This window comes from Populus trichocarpa, chromosome 6 (genome assembly GCF_000002775.5).
Source record: "Populus trichocarpa isolate Nisqually-1 chromosome 6, P.trichocarpa_v4.1, whole genome shotgun sequence".
Taxonomy (NCBI): Eukaryota; Viridiplantae; Streptophyta; class Magnoliopsida; order Malpighiales; family Salicaceae; genus Populus; species Populus trichocarpa.
This window is the reverse complement of record NC_037290.2, coordinates 10,621,061-10,639,863: the sequence shown is the minus strand read 5'-3', so window position 1 is coordinate 10,639,863 and position 18,803 is coordinate 10,621,061. Positions and strand designations below refer to the sequence as shown.

The window sequence follows — 18,803 nt, the reverse complement described above, 5'->3', positions numbered from 1 at the left end:
TTTCAAAAGATTTTTTTAACTGTGTAGAAATTGATCTAATGTGACTCGGTCATTTTGGCAAATCCAAAAACAATTTGAATGACTAGTAAAAATATAATTTAAGTCAAAATAAATATTTAAGATGAGTTTTTTTAATAAACACCGAGATGACAACATATTGAATCAATTCGGGTCGACTTGGATTAATTGACAATACACATACCAAGTCAGGAGATCATGATAACCCCATAGAAAACAAATCAAAATAAATTATGAAACTCAATTTCAAATGAACCCAATGTTGAAGGATAAAACTGAAAAAAATAGTTAAAAAAAGAACAAAAAAAAAAACTTAAGTCAACCCGGGTTAACCTGTCAAACCCATGATCTAGGTCATGAGATTAGGATGACCTAATAAAAACCAAATTAAAATAAATTATAAAGCTAAATTTATAATTAAATCAGTTAAATTATTTTAAAAATTATGATAATATAATAGTTGAGTTTTGTGTCATTTACACCTTAATTTATTTCAACCAACATCAATTGATTAATAGGTATCAAGTCCTTTAAGTTATTTAAAAGATGATATAGGATTTAAATTATGTTATGTTTTCAATTGAACCTTTTTTTTTTTGTAAAAAAACAAATAATAATGAAATCAAGTGATACAATTTATATTATTAATTCCAAAAATTAGGAGTAATTTAAAAATTAAATTGAATATTCCTCAAGAATTAATTTTTATTTTATTGTAGGATATGATTCTTTGAATTCAATAAGTTCTTCTATAAATATCTAATTATGTTGAGTATATACATTTTGATGGGCAGATATATGATGTTTGTGGATAAATTCCTCTTTGGTATTTGAATTTATAAATCAATGCAATATATTATTTTCAAAATCTTAAAGTATTTTATAATTTAAATCGAGCATGTATTGAAAACTAATTCGATAAATGATTAATTTTGTTGAATAAGTGGTTAAATCTGTGAAAAACAAAATATATTTCAGATTAAAATCCCTGAAATAATTTATAATAATGTCAGTTCTACTTACAATCTATTATTAGTTATTAGATATGAAGAGATAACAAAATATGACTCGTTATCCATCAATCATAACATTGCTTTTTCGCTGCTTCATCGATGGTCAATAGTCTCGTCAGAAAAGGGCTCGGGCTCGGAGGTTCAAAGTTTTCCAATTTCTCGAGTGTTGTCTCTTAGTGCATGATTTTCTTGCGTCTCAGATCCTCGGCGATTCTCTTGTTTCCTGATGGACAAAAAAGTTTGTGTTTTTTGTTATTAAATTCTTGCTACTTTATCTTCGTATGGTTGTCAGCATCTTACAGTGACATGCACTACCATCGAATTATGTGTCTCTCTGAACACTTCGATGGATCTTCATATTCTATGTTTCTTTACTTTAATGGAGTAAATTGTTTGCTTTCTTCTTGTATTCAGTGTGTTAGTTTGATCTTCTCAATCATCGTGATTTTGCTTAAACCAGAAATCATGGACATATATTGGATTTGATGTTCTTTGAATAAATGATGGATGGTTATTAATATTGGTAAGAAATCAAGATGTTTAATTGAATGAGTCGGATTATCCATTAACAAAGCTTAGTGGTAACTAGTTAATTTAGTTGTTATTTGTTGCGGGTTGAATTAAAAATTAATTTGTAATAAAAAAATACTGTCAATTTTTATTACATCGAGAAATATTGTAATTGTTAAATAAAAACTATGAATTTATATTTAATAAAATAAAATGATAATTATATCCGTCAATAAATAAATAAAAAATGAGTTGTTAATAATAATAATAATAAAATAAATGGAGAAACAGAGAAATAAATACAAATTAAAATATATAATCTTGTGTTGGGGGAAGATATTCAGTTTTTCTCATTTAATTACATGTCAATATTTTTTCAACAAAAATAATAGTTTATATTCTACTGAACCAAAATAATATGTTGGCCTAATCCCTCATTTTCTTATAAAGTTAAGAAATTTTGTACAATTTAAAATAAGAATAAAAAAGCTATCCCTTTAATTTAAATTCCTTTTATCTTATTAATGTGTTCCCTTTCTATCCGGATTTTTTTAATCATAATAATTTTTAGACAAAATCTCATCATAATCAAGCAAGTTTAAATTAAATAAAAAATAATGTTCTAATAATTATGATTTGAATGTATTAAAATTTTTTTTTAACAATAACACAACACTCATGCGTTGTCATGAAAAATATATTGGCAATAATATTAAACTTGACCTTGCGCGTAGGGTTAACCTATAGACCACTTATCCTGACCCCTTTCCTGGTTTGTAATTTAAATTAAACTTGGTATTATAAATGAATTAGTCAATCTATTCAATACTTGGTTTGAACTTAGAAAAATTGAAGACCATATCGTTTTAGACCTTTTTTTTTCTAATATTGAATCGATGATGTTTTGGACTCATCCAGGTTTAGTCAGGTTAACCTGTTAATCTCGCGACCCGAGTTATGGACTCAATTATCTAATTATTTTAGTTTTTGAAATCTATTTTTTCATAATTAAGCGAAATAAAAATAGATGTGCACAAGAAAATGATTGAATATAATTTGAGGGAAAAAAACAAAAAAAAACATCATGGAGGGTTGTACAAAAATGTTATAACCTCGTTCAAAAATAAAGTAAAAACTGAATGATATTTAATAAAATATATCCCAAATAGTTTTTAGTATTTAATAAAAAAATATGTAAAATATATTTTTATTTAAATTATTTTAATGAATTTCAATTAAAATTGAAGATTAGTTAGGTTGGACCCATGCGTGGCCTAGGTTTTTAGTTAAACCAATTAGAGTAAACTTTATATGACCTAGTCGACGAAGCAAGTCTAAGCACGGCCAAGTCAAACTAGAAAAAAACTCAATTTGACATAAAAAATTCAAGGTTAACAAAATTTTAACTTTTTTTAAAAATATTAAAACGAAGGTATTTTGGATTGACTCGGCTAAAATAGGGTTAACCGACTAAACAAATGACACAATTTATGGACTCAGTTCGGTCTATCAACTTTTTCTTTTTGAAATTATTTCTTGTTTAATTATATGACAATAAAAACAGGCATGTGCAAGAAAGAAATCGAATAAAATTACAAAGAAAAAGAAAAACATAATAAAGGTTGCACAAATAGAGCACTTGTAATATAATAAAATTTGGCTATGATCTTTGTAAAAACAAAAAAGTAAAGAATTAATGATATTTAATAAAAAAAATATCAAATAAATTTTTAATCAATAAATTTTAATGGATTTAAATTAAAATTATAAACAAAATATAAAAAAACAATGAACAAAATAGGTGGGTTAGTGCGCCTGTCCAACAAAGATGAAGTTCAAACTCACACACCAGGTCTCTTTGATTTTTTTTTATGTTAAATGGTGGACAACATGTCACCCATCTTTTTATCTTTTAAAAAAATACAGACAATGTGTCATCTGTTAGTGTAGATTCTAGCGATTAGAAAGGTTATTGAAAAGTTGGAGTATAGTTTTTTTTTAATCCAAACACTAATTTCTCAACCTATTTTCATAAAAAAAAATCCAATAAATTCTTCATAAACCTAAAAAAAACCCATATCTAACCTCAAATTAACTTTTAATCAATTAAAATATATAAAATCATCCCAAAAAAACTCTCGAGCCCTTATCTATATTTTTTTAGCAAGATAAAGGGTAAAAAACACCTAAATGAAACTATTGTAATCAAATAGAACTCGTTGACACCAAGATTAATTGTTTTAGTTGTCAAAATATGGCGAACCAACAACTTTCTCTCACTCCATTGTTTTTGAAAAATTTCTCTCTCATTTGTCAAACTTAGGGATTGAAATGTGATAAAAATAAAATTTTGAAGCGAAACGTGAAATTTTCAAACCAAAGAGATCTAAAATGAAAATGAAAAAAAATTCCAAGGGCTAAAATCCTTTAAAAGGAAAGAACAGTGGAAAAAAAAACCTTGCATTATTACTAACTGTGAAATATTCTACACCCCTGAGTCTTAATTGGTTTACATAATAAAATCAAATTCTATTTCTCCAAATCAAACATTAATCTAATGTCGAGAATTGTTTTCATGATGGGAAGTCTATAGATAGTAAATTGAAACAAACCATTAAAGTCAATTCCAAATCAAAATGCAATGTAGAATGACTAAATTGAAAAAACAATTATTTGGTTTAAACTATTATATAAATTTAACATAACTTTATATCATATTTTAAAAGAAAGGTGTAGCTAATATATATAGAAGTAAGAAATTTGATGCTTACCGGAAAAAAAAACACTTTTTAAAGTATTTAGATAGTGACATATTGAACGACATTTAAAAATAAAAAATTGAGACAACGACATATTAGCTTGATCTAGGCCAAATATGATTAACCATCAAATCCACGATTTCAGGCATGAGACAATGATAACTCCATGAAACTCAAATCAAAATAAAATAAAAAGTCTAATTCTAATCAACCAAATATTAAAGGCTAAAAATGAAAAAAAGAAAAAGAAAGAAAGGAAAAAAAAACTATATTTAAGCAAACAAAAATATCATGAAAGTGAGTATATCATGCTTATATTTAAGAAATTGTTTTAAATTAATTGAAAACTAAGATTCATTTTAAAAATGCTAAATTTAACATATAAACAACAAATAAAAAGATTCAAGACAACATAGGTTATTTTCAAAATTGGTGAAAAATTCTTTAGAAAGCAAATAAAAAAAATAAGAGAGTTTTAAAAGAGGACAAAAACTGAAAAAAAAATGAGCTTAAAAAAGAGAAAAAGTTATATGTGGAAAATTTAGAGAAAATCTCATAAACTAAAAAAAATGTTAACAATTGATTTATATAGTAGAAAACTAACCTTAATTTGACTTAATGGACCAAAACACATTGAAAACCCAAAATAACTAAAATAATAAAATAAAACTTAACCCAAATAAACCCTTAAATGGTGCAGGCCCTAAAATAAACTAATAGCTAAATAACTAATAGGCCAACTAATTAAAATAAAACCAAAATTGAATTTCATAATCTGCTAGCAAAATCAAAATCCAACTTCAAATGAATGATTCTCCTGATATCCCTGGAAAGCTGTGGATGTCTACTTTCCGATGCAACTAAAATCGCATCAAAATTCATTATATAACTCCAATTATGATAAAATAGTAGAGAAAAGTCAAAATTGACAGATTTAAATCTTTTTATTCCAATCTTTCTGTAATGTCTGAGTGCTCCTCTACAAGTGCTTTTTAAACATGAATTAAATTAATCAAGACTTGTTCTTCATTATTTGATATCCTCTCAAAGTCTACATTATCCCATATATCTTGAAAAAGTCTCTTAATTGTCTCTTTGAACCTTTTTGCTTTAAATCTTGTGACTCGATCCAATGAAACTTCTAATGGATCTCTTGGTGTTGAAGCTAGGATTGCACCAGTAAGCCACCACATGCATCACTTAAACACTGTTAGATGACTTACTTGTTGGCTCGTATAAGCATGTTGTAGATGTTTATATATATATATATATATATATATATATATATTAAAATACCATATTGCCTTTTAGACCATATAATTATCACAAAACAAAAAACCAAGATGAAAGTACGAATAAGTCCCTAGAGGCAAGATTAAGATATTTTGATTACAAGGATAATAAAGTCATTTAACCATGTTGTGAAAATTGAAATTACAAAAAAGCTCCTAGATCCAAGTTACATAATTTTTTTTCATTTAAGGGCAATTAAGTAATTATATTATGCAAAAAAATATCAAAAGATTGAGCTGCCCCTAATCAATTTTATAATAACTAATAGACAACGTGAAATTACCTAAAATAGTAATTTCATTGTTTCAATTCCCGGTAAATTAAGACATTTCTATAATATTTTTCCCATAAGTTTTAGGTTTTCATTAAAAAGTTTTTTTTCAACCTTTTTTCTCAAACTCTTTTTTAAATTTTAACTTTTTATGAATAATTTGATGACCATTTTGTTAAAATTTGATCAAGAAAGACAATTAAACAAAAATTGAACATAGTGTAAAACATGAAGAAACCCTAAGGATAGTTTCAAATTCACGCGAGAAATTACTTTTTGTTTCATCATCTTTTCCTTTTTTTTTCTTTTATAGTTCATATAGTTTTTGGAATTTTTTTTTTATCCAAAAGTTCATTTTGTAGGTTTTGTGTTTGAGAAAGAAGAGAAAAACTCATTGGATAACAGTGAGGGAGGGAGAAACTCCTTTGTTGGCCTTATTTCAGCTATTAGAATAGTTGATCTTGGTGTTAACAGGTTTCATTAAAAAAAAAAAAGTTCTGTAAAGGTGTTTTTAGACTTTCAAGTTGCCTAAAAAAATAAATATGAGTTCAAAGAGAATTTGTTTGATTTCATTTTATATTTTTGGACCAATTGAAGGATGTTTTGAATTGACATATTGATTTATTGAGATGTTAAGGATGTTTATTTGGTGTTTTAGAGTTAAAATAAGTTAAAAAATATATTTTTTAGACCTAAAAACCCCAACCCTAATTTTCTAGGCACCTTCGTAATGGGTCTGGCCTCGCAGGCCAACGTGTATTTGGCTCTCTGTTTGTTAGGTTAACAGTAAATCCTTGTTTTTTTTTAATTTTTATTTATGAATTTAAATTTAAATGCATTATAAAAAATTAAACATTATATCTCAATTATTACTCAATTTTGTTGTTTTTCTCAAATGATATTATAGGTTTTCATGAGAATAGTAATATTTACTTTCCTAATTACAAATATTTATTATTCTCAAATGATATTATAGGTTACTTTCCTAATTATTACATGTCTAATATGAAAAACAAAACTCATGAATATTAAATTAACATAAAATTATGTTTTTTAAAAAGATTTTAATATATTTTTTATATATAATTTTATCACATTTATCATTTTTTGTCTTCAATCATTTACAAAATACTAAAACTAATATTTTATTTTAAAATTTCTTTTAAGATCATAATGGATTTTTGTTTAGAAAACAATACTTGTAATTTACAAAATGTCCTAGCATTGAGTTTATCCTCAATTTTACAAGTGTCTATTTTTTTTTATCATATTTTAAAAAAAAATATAGTTTTAAAGAACAAAAAGTAATTTAACCCAATGGAATCCATGATATAATTCATGTGTTTAACAATTTAACCAAAGTTATTAAACTCGATGGAGTCAATGACCTAAGTCGTGGGTTTGAGGGGTTAATTAGAGATATTTTTTAAAATTAATTTATTTTAATTTCATCCTCCAACATTGAGATGATTGAGAATTGATTATAATTTGTTTTGGTTTTATGATATAATTTGAATCTCGATCTAAATAAGAAGTCAAATATAAAGATTTTAAGATTGATTTATGGCTGGATTTATTGACATTGTCAAAAAACTATCAACAACCTGAATATTTTTTTTTATGTTCAAAAATAAATTTAGTCTGACTTGTATATCTAGTAACTACTATAAGAATTTATTAAGCAAGATTAATAAATTAAATTTAGTTTCTCATCATCATCCTATTGATAATAATGGAGCAACTTGAATTTAAATCTATAACGAGAGGTTACATTTCCTTAATCACTTGAGCACTACTAAATCAATCCTCCGTAAACAAAATGATCTTAGTAAGCTCACAATTTCTTAATTAAAATATCAGCCATAAAAAAATATCTACTTAGGGGCAAATACATTTTTAGCTGCTTTATAACTCGGACAATTGGGATAAATACATGTCAAAAATGCCCTTTTCTTTTGTCACTTCCCTATGATCTCCATGATAGGACCTATTGTAGATGATAAGACAATTGAAATTCAGCACAGGTTTAGTGGAATCCACGTATACTTCTTGACTGATCGCAAACTCACCATGTGACTCTTACATTTAGCCTTTTTTTTTTTTTTTTTTTTTACCGGGGTGTCCAGTCCAGCTTACGCGTATCATAACTAATCCCTGGACCCACTAAACACCCTGCAAGCCTAGTAAGCAGGTAAGACACTGCGAGGGTGACAGGTGTGCACGCTAAGGCTCGAACCGACAGAGATAAAAAAACTTTACTTTTACCGCTGGGCCACAAGCCTAGATGCTATTTAGCCTTTTTATCTTTGGAAAAATACATATTAATGATGGATATCCTTCAATCATATCCAGCCACCCAATGTGACAGCACACCAGGCCCACTTATAATTCCCATGAAAACGATTTGTAGCTCATTGGACCAAATTATGTAATCGAGTAAGTTTTGGCTAAAAAGGTTTTTTGGTCAAATTGTTGTTAGTTCTTGAATAAAAAGTTTAAAATTATTAGTCCCTAAACTATTTTTTGTTTTAATGTAGTCCCTTTGTTAGTTTTTGTTCAATTGACAAAAAGAATCTAGAAGTGCTTAGTGTCGTGAATTATTTATTTTTCTGGTTGTTTTTAATTTTTTTATTGGTTCTTTTGTGAAATAATGTTGACACCTCTGATAATTGTTTTTAAAAAAAGATGTGGTTGTACGTTTGTCGTTTTAAATTGTTGTTATATCATCTTTTCTTGTGCTCACACCTCTGATAATTAATGTTGACTGTTTTTTGTATTATTTTATGAAAAGATCATTTCAAAGCACTGTTAACTTCAAAACTTTTTAGTGTTTATGGCGACCACCTTGCCTTCGAGAGGAAATAATTGCTTTTTAGATTTTTACCCTAAATTTCCAAAGGGGCAAAGTTTTTTTTGGTGATAACAAAGATCTGCTGATATGAACAAATATACCAAAACAATTGTTAAGTCTAATGTCATTTACAAAAGCTACTCTATTTCAAATGCAAAATTGCTGATAGACTAGATTACTCTCACTGCAACTTTTAAGAGATTTACCGATTGAATTTTTTTATCTTATCGGTGTAAAGTTACCACTTTATTAGTGAAAATTTTACTGATTAATTCATCGACGAAATATATTCGTTGGTATATTATTTTTCAGTAATTTCAACATCTGTACTAATTCTATCCAAAAAAAAATTTAAAAATCGAGGGTTTTATAGATGCAAAATACATGCATAAATAGAATATTACAAGTTGGATATATTTATAAATAATAACAAATTAATTAATTTTAGATGTTTCTAAAATTAATTTTATTATCTGCTTTGCATGTCTAATAAACCAACGGACAATGACCATATTTTTATTGGAATATTATTGAATCAGAAATCTCTACCTTATAAGGTAGGATCCAGTTCATTGTATTGTCTTATATCTATATGGGTGTCTAGAGTGATTTCGTTGAGACACGATTTACACTAGTATAAATAAGAATTATTTACCAGTTAAATCGTCAAGATGAGAGGTTATTAAAACTTGAGTAAAGAAGATGTTGAGATGAAATGTTTTATGTAGAATAATGTATTTGAGAATGTGGTTGAAATTATATATTTTTTAATGTTTTCAGGTTATTTTGATATACTATATCAAAAATAATTTTTTAAATGTAAAAAATATTATTTTAATATATTTATAAATAAAAAAACATTTTAAACAACCACTACAATAATATTCCTAAAAACACCAAAAAGAAAAAATTGGGTAAGCTTGATAACATCCCACAAACAATAAGTGGGAGTGAAATGTTTCTTTCTTAGAAGCTAAAAGATACTACCACTAAATACGTGATATAGCATTTAAATGTTGATCACTTATTCATTACTGCACCGAAAGAAGCAGAATGGTAGAGAGGAATTCGTCCATCACCCGAGTCAACATGCAGACATACTATACTCTCTAGCGTGGCATGCATATAGAATTATTGATGCATTATATATGAAAGAGTTTAGGTTTAGGTTAAGATAAGTAAATGCATGCTGCTAATTTGAGAGCAAGGTGAACCACTTGTTATTACTTTTCATGATTAGATACATACAGTACTCCAAATTAATGAGTTCACTTGACCTACATTTTCTGTATGATCTGTACCTTAATTTTATTTCTCAATCTCAAATCTGTAATTGGAACTTGAATGGTTTTCAAGAGCTTACCGATGCTGTCCACCGACTCTCCCCGGCGGCCTTTCGTTAACCATATGGCACAGGCTAATTATGCTCCACAATTTTGAGGCTAAGTAAGAATTTAGGGTTCAAAAGGTTGGCGGTACCAGATCATTTTACTCCCAACCACAGACACCCTGCAAACAGAGATTATAATCGATCAGACCCATCTTCCACGTTGAAGGTATTATGCTGTGCTTGATAAACATAAAGGAACACAAATAACAAGAGAGTAGGTGTGAGTAATGTGAAATCCAGCCAATCGAGCTGAATGGGATGTCCCTCAATAAGACATTACAATAATACACACATGGAGCTGTCTACACCAAAAAGAAAGAACAAAAAACAACAAGAAGAAGAAGAAGCGAGGAAACACTTGAAGCAATAATAACCTAAAGTTAAGTATATGGTATTGGTACACAAACATAAATGTTCCAACCCAACACATCTACATCGTTACCTTGCAACTTATTGCTGTGTCGATTGTGACGGTTTCAATTTGCTAAAAAGCTGAAAGATGAGAAAATTTAACCTCAACTGCCTCTACGTACCTGGTGCTTATTCCGTGACCCCTCCCATTACTTCTATTACATACCCTTCTTCAATATATATACAAGACCATTTTGTCTCTCAAACTAGTATATTCTGAAATTCCATGGAGCTTAAGTATAGCACAGCCACCACCTTTCTTCTATGCCTCCTCCTTGTCACGCCTTGCATTTCAAGAGGTTTGTAACTACATATATACCTTGCAACAGTAGGAGTTTTTCAAAGTGTAGCAAAACTGGGGCCACTGTTATTGGCATGGATGGTTTGCTAATTTGGAAATGTTTTTCTTAATTCGTAGGGGGATCGGATGCGGCAGAGTCAGAAGTTTATGAAATTGATTACAGAGGACCAGAGACTCACTCATCAGTTATGCCTCCTCCCGGTCACTCTCATGGCAGGCCCTGGATTCATCAAGATACTGTCAAGAAATCTCATAAACCCCAAGGTTTTAGAGGTGGTAACAACGGAGAACAAGTAAGACCAAGTATTTATATTACGAAAGTACAAATTAATCATTTAAGTTGTTAAGTGCCTAGTAAATTGCAAGGTGATCAACAGGTACCTTGATAGACCTCTTGTGACACTAAATATATTTCTTGATTTCTAAATTTTTGGATTTCATGAAAAGTAAAAGAGTTTTGTTTCACTATATGTTAGTATTTATAGTAGACCCAAGCTGTTATTAGTAATTTCCAATAACTCTGCTTAATGCGCTTCGCTCTCCTTACTCTGTTCCACTTCACTCTGAGCCACAAACTACAACACATAGCTTGTCCCTTTCTGCAAATTCACGAGTTGTTAATTAAGATTCCAGCTGGTGTATGTGCATTTCTGATAAGTTTGACTGACTGTTTTGTCTTGTCTTTGCTTAATTATGTTTTGCAGGCTGATAAAATTCATGGATGAGTGAGTTCTAGAGGAAGTATCAGTTTTGTTTCAAATCACTACGGTTTAGTTCCTTTGATCTCTTAGGCATGGATAGAAAATATGCAAATTGAGAAATGATATAGATGGCAATATTCCTTTGTCATTTTTTAGTTTTCTGCCAATGGTTGTAAATGTGATCTAAGCTACTGAGTTTGTGTATCTGTAATTTCTGTTTAATATCTTCAAATCTTAAGAAGGATGGTTTCTTGTCAGGGTTTAGAGGCTCCTTGTCGTAAATGCTATCAGATTTTTTTTTTTTTTAAGGTAGAAATTAACAAGAAGAAACTTGTTATAATTATACTGTAAACCAAAAGAGAGAGAGTTTTTACTTCAGGCTTTTAAGTAGATATCGATAGTGTTTTTTTTTTCAATTTGGTCCTTGAACTTTTCTTTTACACAATTAAACCCGAATTAGAATCCAATTATATATTTTTTTTGGGAGGGAAGATTGAATTGAAAGATAAAGGACTGAAGTGAAAAACTCAGGTAAAATAGGTAGGTGGTGACTTTTTAATTTGTTTGAAAAATTTATTTTAGCCCTCCATCTTTTTTAGCTATTAGGTAACCGGTCTCTCTAATTTGTAAAAAAAAATTAATTTTGGTACCACATTTGTTTTCCTTTTTTTCCAGTCTTCTTTGGGAGGAGGGGGGGGGGTCGCTGGATTCTAGTTTAGAGGAAAAACGTTTTCGTTACCTTAGATTTTGACCACTAAAACGCTTGATTTTTGTGTCAAATGGTTTCATATGATAAGGGGAGTTACAATTAAGTGTTTATTTACCTTGAAAATGCCTAAAACAACATATCTGATCTCGAGAAGAATTTTGGTTTCGGGTTGAAGGGGTATTTTTTCTTGTATTTTTGGAGGCCATGGATTGATTTAACAAGGTTTTTAGGGTATTTTCTAGGTGTTTTAGGTGTATAAAAAAAAGGAGTGAAAATGAGTTTTTGTGAGAAAAAACAACCACTCTATTTTTCTGGTCAACCAGTTGGTGGATTTTGAAGAGCTCTAGACAACACGTCGGTTTTTTTTTTTTTTTCCAAATAATTGGGGTGGATAACATGTTATATGTCCCTATTAACTTAAGAAAAAATAGACGCTCGCGTGCGGTGTTGTTGGGCCAGGCACTCGACCTTGCCTCATTTTTTTTTTAATTTTATATTTTTTTATTAATACTGTTTTTATTTAAAATATTTTTTTAATTTATGTTTTAATTAATACCCCTTCTCAATGATTTTTTTGAATTATTTTAATTAATATTATTATACTGGGTGTGTTCAATTATTTAAGAGATTAGTATGATTTATTTAGGTGTGTGTATCTATTAAATATTTTTTTATAATATTTTTAATATGTGTAGCCTTGCATGATATTTTTTTTTAATTTTATTCAATAATTTTTTTATAAATTAATTTTAGTAAACAAATTAATTTAACACAATCACATAAATAACCCTTATTGTAATATTAAATATCTTGATTTATATTTGTCTCTCAATTTTTCCAATTACATTTGTTTTTATCATGTATTTATGTTTTCATTTTGATGCTTATTTTTATGATTTTTTCCTTAATCCTTTTATAAAAGTTTTATTTTTTTTTTTAATTTCACTCTCCAATCCAAGTTGATAGTGTATTGTGCTTTTTATTTTTATTGTTTGCTTTTGTTAATGTTTTTGTTCTTTTCAATTTAACTCTTTGATTTTATCACTCATTCTTTTAATTGCAATTTTTTATGGATTTTTTGTGTATTTTTTTTATTTCATCTTTCAACATTTTATTTCCTAGGAATTGTGCTTCATGATGTTTTCATGTATTGTGTTTATGATCATATGACCCGGATCACGGGTTTGAAAAGCTAACTAAGGTTGACATCTTTTTTATCTTATCATTTTGAGACGAATGAATGTATTGTTTCTGACCACTTCAAGGTATACAATTTCCAGAATGGTTTCGATAAAATGTCCTACATAATCACCATTGACTAAAGAAGAACAAACCCATAAAAAATTGGTTTTTTAAGGTTCTTTTTCTGGTTAGGATTCACTTAAAAGAGAAACAAAACACCATAACCTTCAGGAATATATTATAGAAATGAGAGAGGGCATAACCACCTAGATTTAAAAAAAAACCATCATGGTTTTGTAACCTCCTAGTTTTTTTTGGCATATAATAAAGGGTTTTTTTTTTTTAAGAAAAGGGAAAAAACAAAAGGGAAATTAGAGAGAGAATTGAGTGAAATACCAGACAATTTTTATAATGAAAAATACAATAAAAATAGTGTGAAAAAGGTTGGAAGAAGAAATAAAAAAGGAAGAACAACACACAAGTTAAGGATAAGGATTAGGGGTTGGGAACAAGAAGAAAGAGGTAAGAAATTCCAAAGAAAGAGGACAACATTGTTGAAAAATGTATACACTAGAGCTTGATGAGAGGGTGTAGCTCAATGAGCACACCTACCCTTTAATCCTTGTTAAATTCACATTTTAATGTTTATTGTTTATCCATAGTAATTATTTGTTAGTTTTAAAGTACTGTATATGTTTTAATATAGAAAATTATATTTTGGAAATGATATGCAAAAAAGTAAGCTCAAGAGTATTTAAATGCATAGTTTGATGTTTTTGTGATTGTTAGTATCATATTATTAGTGTGTTTAAACATGAGCTATGATGTTTTGAAATTTCGTTTAGTTATTTAGATTTGTTTTGATTAAATGTATTGATAAATGATTTACCAAAACTATGACTATAAGATTTTTTTTTTAATATGATGTTGGGTTTAATCAAGTTATCAAGTTATGTTCATTTTAAGATTGATTGAAAATAGATGTTAAATCAATGCAATAGTGTTCGTAGTTCAGGAGATGTGTTTTCTGAATATTTTGTGATTTGATTTGAGAAATTATTGCATTGTTTCTTTATTTTCTTGAGTTTTTGATGTTTTAAGCAAGTTGAAATTGACGTGTTTAAGTTGTGCTTGCTTGCAGGGTTTAGGTCACCATTCTGGGTCTTTAGTCATTTATGGGTTTAATTAGTTTTTTAGGGTTTTTGCTGGTTTTCTTGGGTTTTCATATAAATGTTCGCAAGCCTTTTTTTTTTATAAACTGGTTTTATGGCCTCGAGTTTAGATCAAAACCTATACCTATATACTATTATTCTCTGCTGTTTATTTATTAAATGCTTGGTTTAAGTCAATCAATCCTAACCAACTTTGAATACTCGAGTTTAAGTTTAAGACTGATAGGATCGATTCATGCATTTTATAGTCAATTTTTCATATTTTATATCTTGTAACACTTTGATCTTCCAACTTGGTTTTTGGGTTTATATTGATGTTCTTTATGTTCTTGGTAAAATTCAACCAAAATTTTTGTTTGATATTTGTTATTTCTTCTCCAAGTGTTGGTTGTGCTATTGGGCCTTGGGCCAGACTAAGAAGTACATTCCATATGATTAAGTTGAGCCTTTTAAGTTTTAAGGTTGTGTTCGGCAACCCATAATTGTTTTTCCAACAAACATTGTCTTATTCAAATTTTAATTAAATCTCATATGTTTGAAGGACCATTTTGTAATTAATTTTGGGGTTTGCATATCATTTTTTATCTTTTCATATTTAATATTTGGAATTGTAAACTTATACGTAAGATGTTTTCCTGGTATTAAACAAACTAGTTTTTTTAAAAATATATATCTATAAAAACAAAAAAAATCTTTTTTTTAAGAAAATAGATTTATGTTTTTAAATTTCAAATGACCAAGTTTATTTTGTTCAATGACCATGTATTGTATAATTTTTTCAAGAATCAAAATGAAAAGAAAAGAAAAAAAAAACCTTTGTGGATTGCACTATAGGAATCTATAGTGTCAACATCTCTGCCTCTTCAATAATTGCAATCATAAATAATGAGTTCATTTAGTTTATTTTATAATGTTTGTATTATGTTTGTAATGTAATTATTTATGTTTGGAAACTTATAAATTAATCATTTGATTGGTGTTGATTGTTATCTTATTAAAAGATTATGGTTTTTTTTTCTAAACCTCACCGTTTCGTATTTTTATAAAAATCTAAATTGTAAAAGGATACAATTTTATTTTCTTTTTTTTTTTAAAAAAAAAAACAATTCGTATTTTAATCAGGCGATGGTCTACAAGAGTCAAAATACTACATTATTATATTTCAACCAAAGGACTAAGGTTTAATTAATTTAAATCGGAAAGGACTAGAAAATAACTTAATCCTTAAGAAATTACGTAGGTGTCTTCCACCAACAACGGTGGACGCGGTTTTCAACATCATCAAGAATGAAAATAATAGCAGAAAATACCAACAACCACAAATTTTGGAATTAGAAAATACCAACAACCACAAATTCCACCAAGAAAATACCAACAACCACAAATTTTGGAATTTGGAATTAGAAAATACCAAGAAAATACCAAACAACCACAAATTTTGGAATTAGAAAATACCAAGAAAATACCAAACAACCACAAATTTTGGCTCTTGACCACTTAATATTCTCTCTTTCCTTGCTACGTTTCCAGATCCAATTTCCTCTGCCATTTCACCCTTTTTCAATTTTCACTTGTCTCTATAAAATTCAATTGCCTGCTTTTCTTCTCGATTCAGTTCTCTCCAATATGGCTGACAACAGCAAACCAAGCTTCGACAGAAACAATAATGATGGCGAGGAAGCGAGCCCTCTTTTGAACAAGAACCTTGAAGAACAAAACGACAAGAAACCCACCAAGGTTTCTCCTGATGCAAAGACGGCCACCGCCTCCCCGGGATCTGCTTCGCCTGAATATGGGTGGGCCGTGAATGGGCTGCCGTTGAGTCATGGGAGCGTGGTGGGTGAGCCTATGGGTCGGAATCAGTGGGACTCCAGCCTTTTTGCTTGCCTTGGTCGCAACGATGAATTCTGTAGCAGCGATCTTGAAGTCTGTAAGTCTTTAATTTTGTTTGTGATGCTCGTTTTTTGAATCAGTTATACATTCTTTCAATTGGGTTATTGATTGATTAAACTGTAGCAATGCAATTGTTATAGATGTTAATGATTGATGGATTAGCTGATCATTTATTTTGTAATTTTATCACGAGAATGTTATCAAGAATAGGTGATTGATTATTTTTCTAATTTACGAATTCTTGAAATTGCCCATGATTTTGTTATAATTGGGGTATTGCTTTATTAAGCTGTAGCAAAGTAATGAATCAATTGCTTTTGTCCAATGATAATATAAACTGCAAATTGTATCATGGCAATGTTAATTAGGATCAGTAATTGGTTATTTCATAATCAATTGGGGATTTGCAAGTTGATTTCTGTTTTTCCATTGGTAAATTGCTGGTATTTTGTGCTCTTTATGTACACGAAACAAAAGTAAGTGGATTTCAATTTCTTTATTGTCTATTTTTTTGCACATTGTTGCTTCTCTATGTGATGATCATATTCTTTATTAAGCTTGGACTGGTTCAATAGCTTTGTTGGGTGTGCTTCATTTTGTTATATGCACCCATTATGTTCACATAAAATCCAACGCAATAGGAAATGCTTCGTTAGTTTTTCAAGTGAAATTTGAGAAAAATTTCATTTCCCTTGGTCATTAATTTTGCGTAAGCATGTTGATGGTATTGTTGTGGGTGGATCAAATCTACAAAGAATGTGGTATAGCCTATTCATAGGAGGAATTATCATTAGCTTATTTGGAAGTATTTAGCATGCAGTGATTTCAGATCATTTTGGGCATATCTCTTAATCACCTCACATTCCTAATTTTGAATTTTGTAAGGTCTTCTTGGAAGCACTGTCCCTTGCATGCTGTACGGAAGCAATGTAGAGAGACTTGGATCTGCTCCCGGAACATTTGCATCCCACTGCTTGTCATACTGTGGTCTGTACCTGATCGGCACTTCATTTTTCGGTAGGAATTGCATTGCACCATGGTTTTCATATTCTAGCCGTACAGCTATCCGTCGGAAGTTTAACCTAGAGGCAAGCTATTTCCCAAGTCTTGCTCCTATATATGTGCATTTTAAACATAATTTTGATTTCTAATACTTAGTGTAGCTTTATTGTCACCCCTGTTATAATCATTAGTTATGTGTTGGTAACTTCATTTCTCTTACAATTTCATCATTGTATGCCCTCTTGATCATGACTGCCCCATTCTTCTGAAACTGCCCCTTTTCTTTTTCATAGAGCTGGGGCTTTAAATGAGAGATTTTTCCCACACTGCAATTACGCTTATTGTAAAAATCTCCCCCCCCCCCCCTCCAATTTATACCTGGTCATAGTGCTTTAGGACCGTTGAAATTTCCTTTTAGATAGATTGCCTTCCGAGCATTAATTTCTGTGGCTGTTCATGTGAAACAGGGTAGCTGTGAGGCACTTGATAGGTCATGTGGGTGCTGTGGGAGCTTTGTGGAAGATGATTTGCAACGTGAGCAATGTGAGACAGCATGTGATTTTGCAACTCATGTTTTCTGCCACCCATTAGCCCTTTGCCAGGAAGGTCGTGAGATCCGTCGTTGGGTGCCCCATCCTGGGTTCAATGCTCAACCGGTCTTGGTTATGATCCCACCTGGGGAGCAATCCATGGGCCGTGGAGCCTGAAATTCGTCCTTTGCCAGCATCAGAAACTTATCATCCGGTTTATACTTATTTGGGGTTTGATATTATAGATGTCACGTTAAAGTTTCTGAAGACCATATTGCTTTGTTAGATCAACCTATAGCATAAATAAATAAGTACTCATTGATTTTGAACACGTGTCGTATATTTTGTGTTTAAAATTCATGATGGAAGTGTCTGATGTTTTACTGAAGCACGTGCCTTTTTGTTATATCGTCCAAACGTTGCTTCTTGTGAGGTTCATGGCGAATGCAAATTGAAACGAATTTAATGACACCTTTAAAACTTGAAACTAAAATGGTGTATAAGGGAATGATGGTTGTTATTAGTGGTTTAAAATGTTTTTTCATTTGAAATTATATTAAAATAATATATTTTTTAAAAATTATTTTTAATATCAACATATAAAATTAATCTAAAAAATAAATAATAATTTTTTAGTGTAGCTCTAGCTCGGAAGGGTCAGCACACAAGCTGGTGTGCTGGCCGGTCCTTTATAAGGTGGAATGGTCATGCAGTTTGCCAATCCGATGGTATGATGCAAGTGCTTTTGAGGAGGAAATTCCGTGAAAAGTAAAACCTTTTCTTTCTTCTCAACAGCA

The 18,803-nt window shown here is 29.5% G+C and overlaps 2 protein-coding genes across 2 annotated transcripts; both read left to right on the top strand.

Annotated features, from left to right (window-relative positions):
- Nucleotides 1–10,522: 10,522 nt before the first annotated feature.
- Nucleotides 10,523–11,775, top strand: LOC18100220 (uncharacterized). Its single transcript, XM_006381420.3, has 3 exons — nt 10,523–10,815; nt 10,935–11,110; nt 11,522–11,775. Exons 1-3 carry the CDS (start codon nt 10,743–10,745, stop codon nt 11,540–11,542), a joined length of 270 nt encoding a protein of 89 aa, XP_006381482.2. The 5' UTR covers nt 10,523–10,742; the 3' UTR covers nt 11,543–11,775.
- Nucleotides 11,776–15,864: 4,089 nt separating this feature from the next.
- Nucleotides 15,865–18,394, top strand: LOC18100219 (cell number regulator 8). Its single transcript, XM_006381419.3, has 3 exons — nt 15,865–16,511; nt 17,360–17,562; nt 17,944–18,394. Exons 1-3 carry the CDS (start codon nt 16,208–16,210, stop codon nt 18,181–18,183), a joined length of 747 nt encoding a protein of 248 aa, XP_006381481.2. The 5' UTR covers nt 15,865–16,207; the 3' UTR covers nt 18,184–18,394.
- Nucleotides 18,395–18,803: the final 409 nt, after the last annotated feature.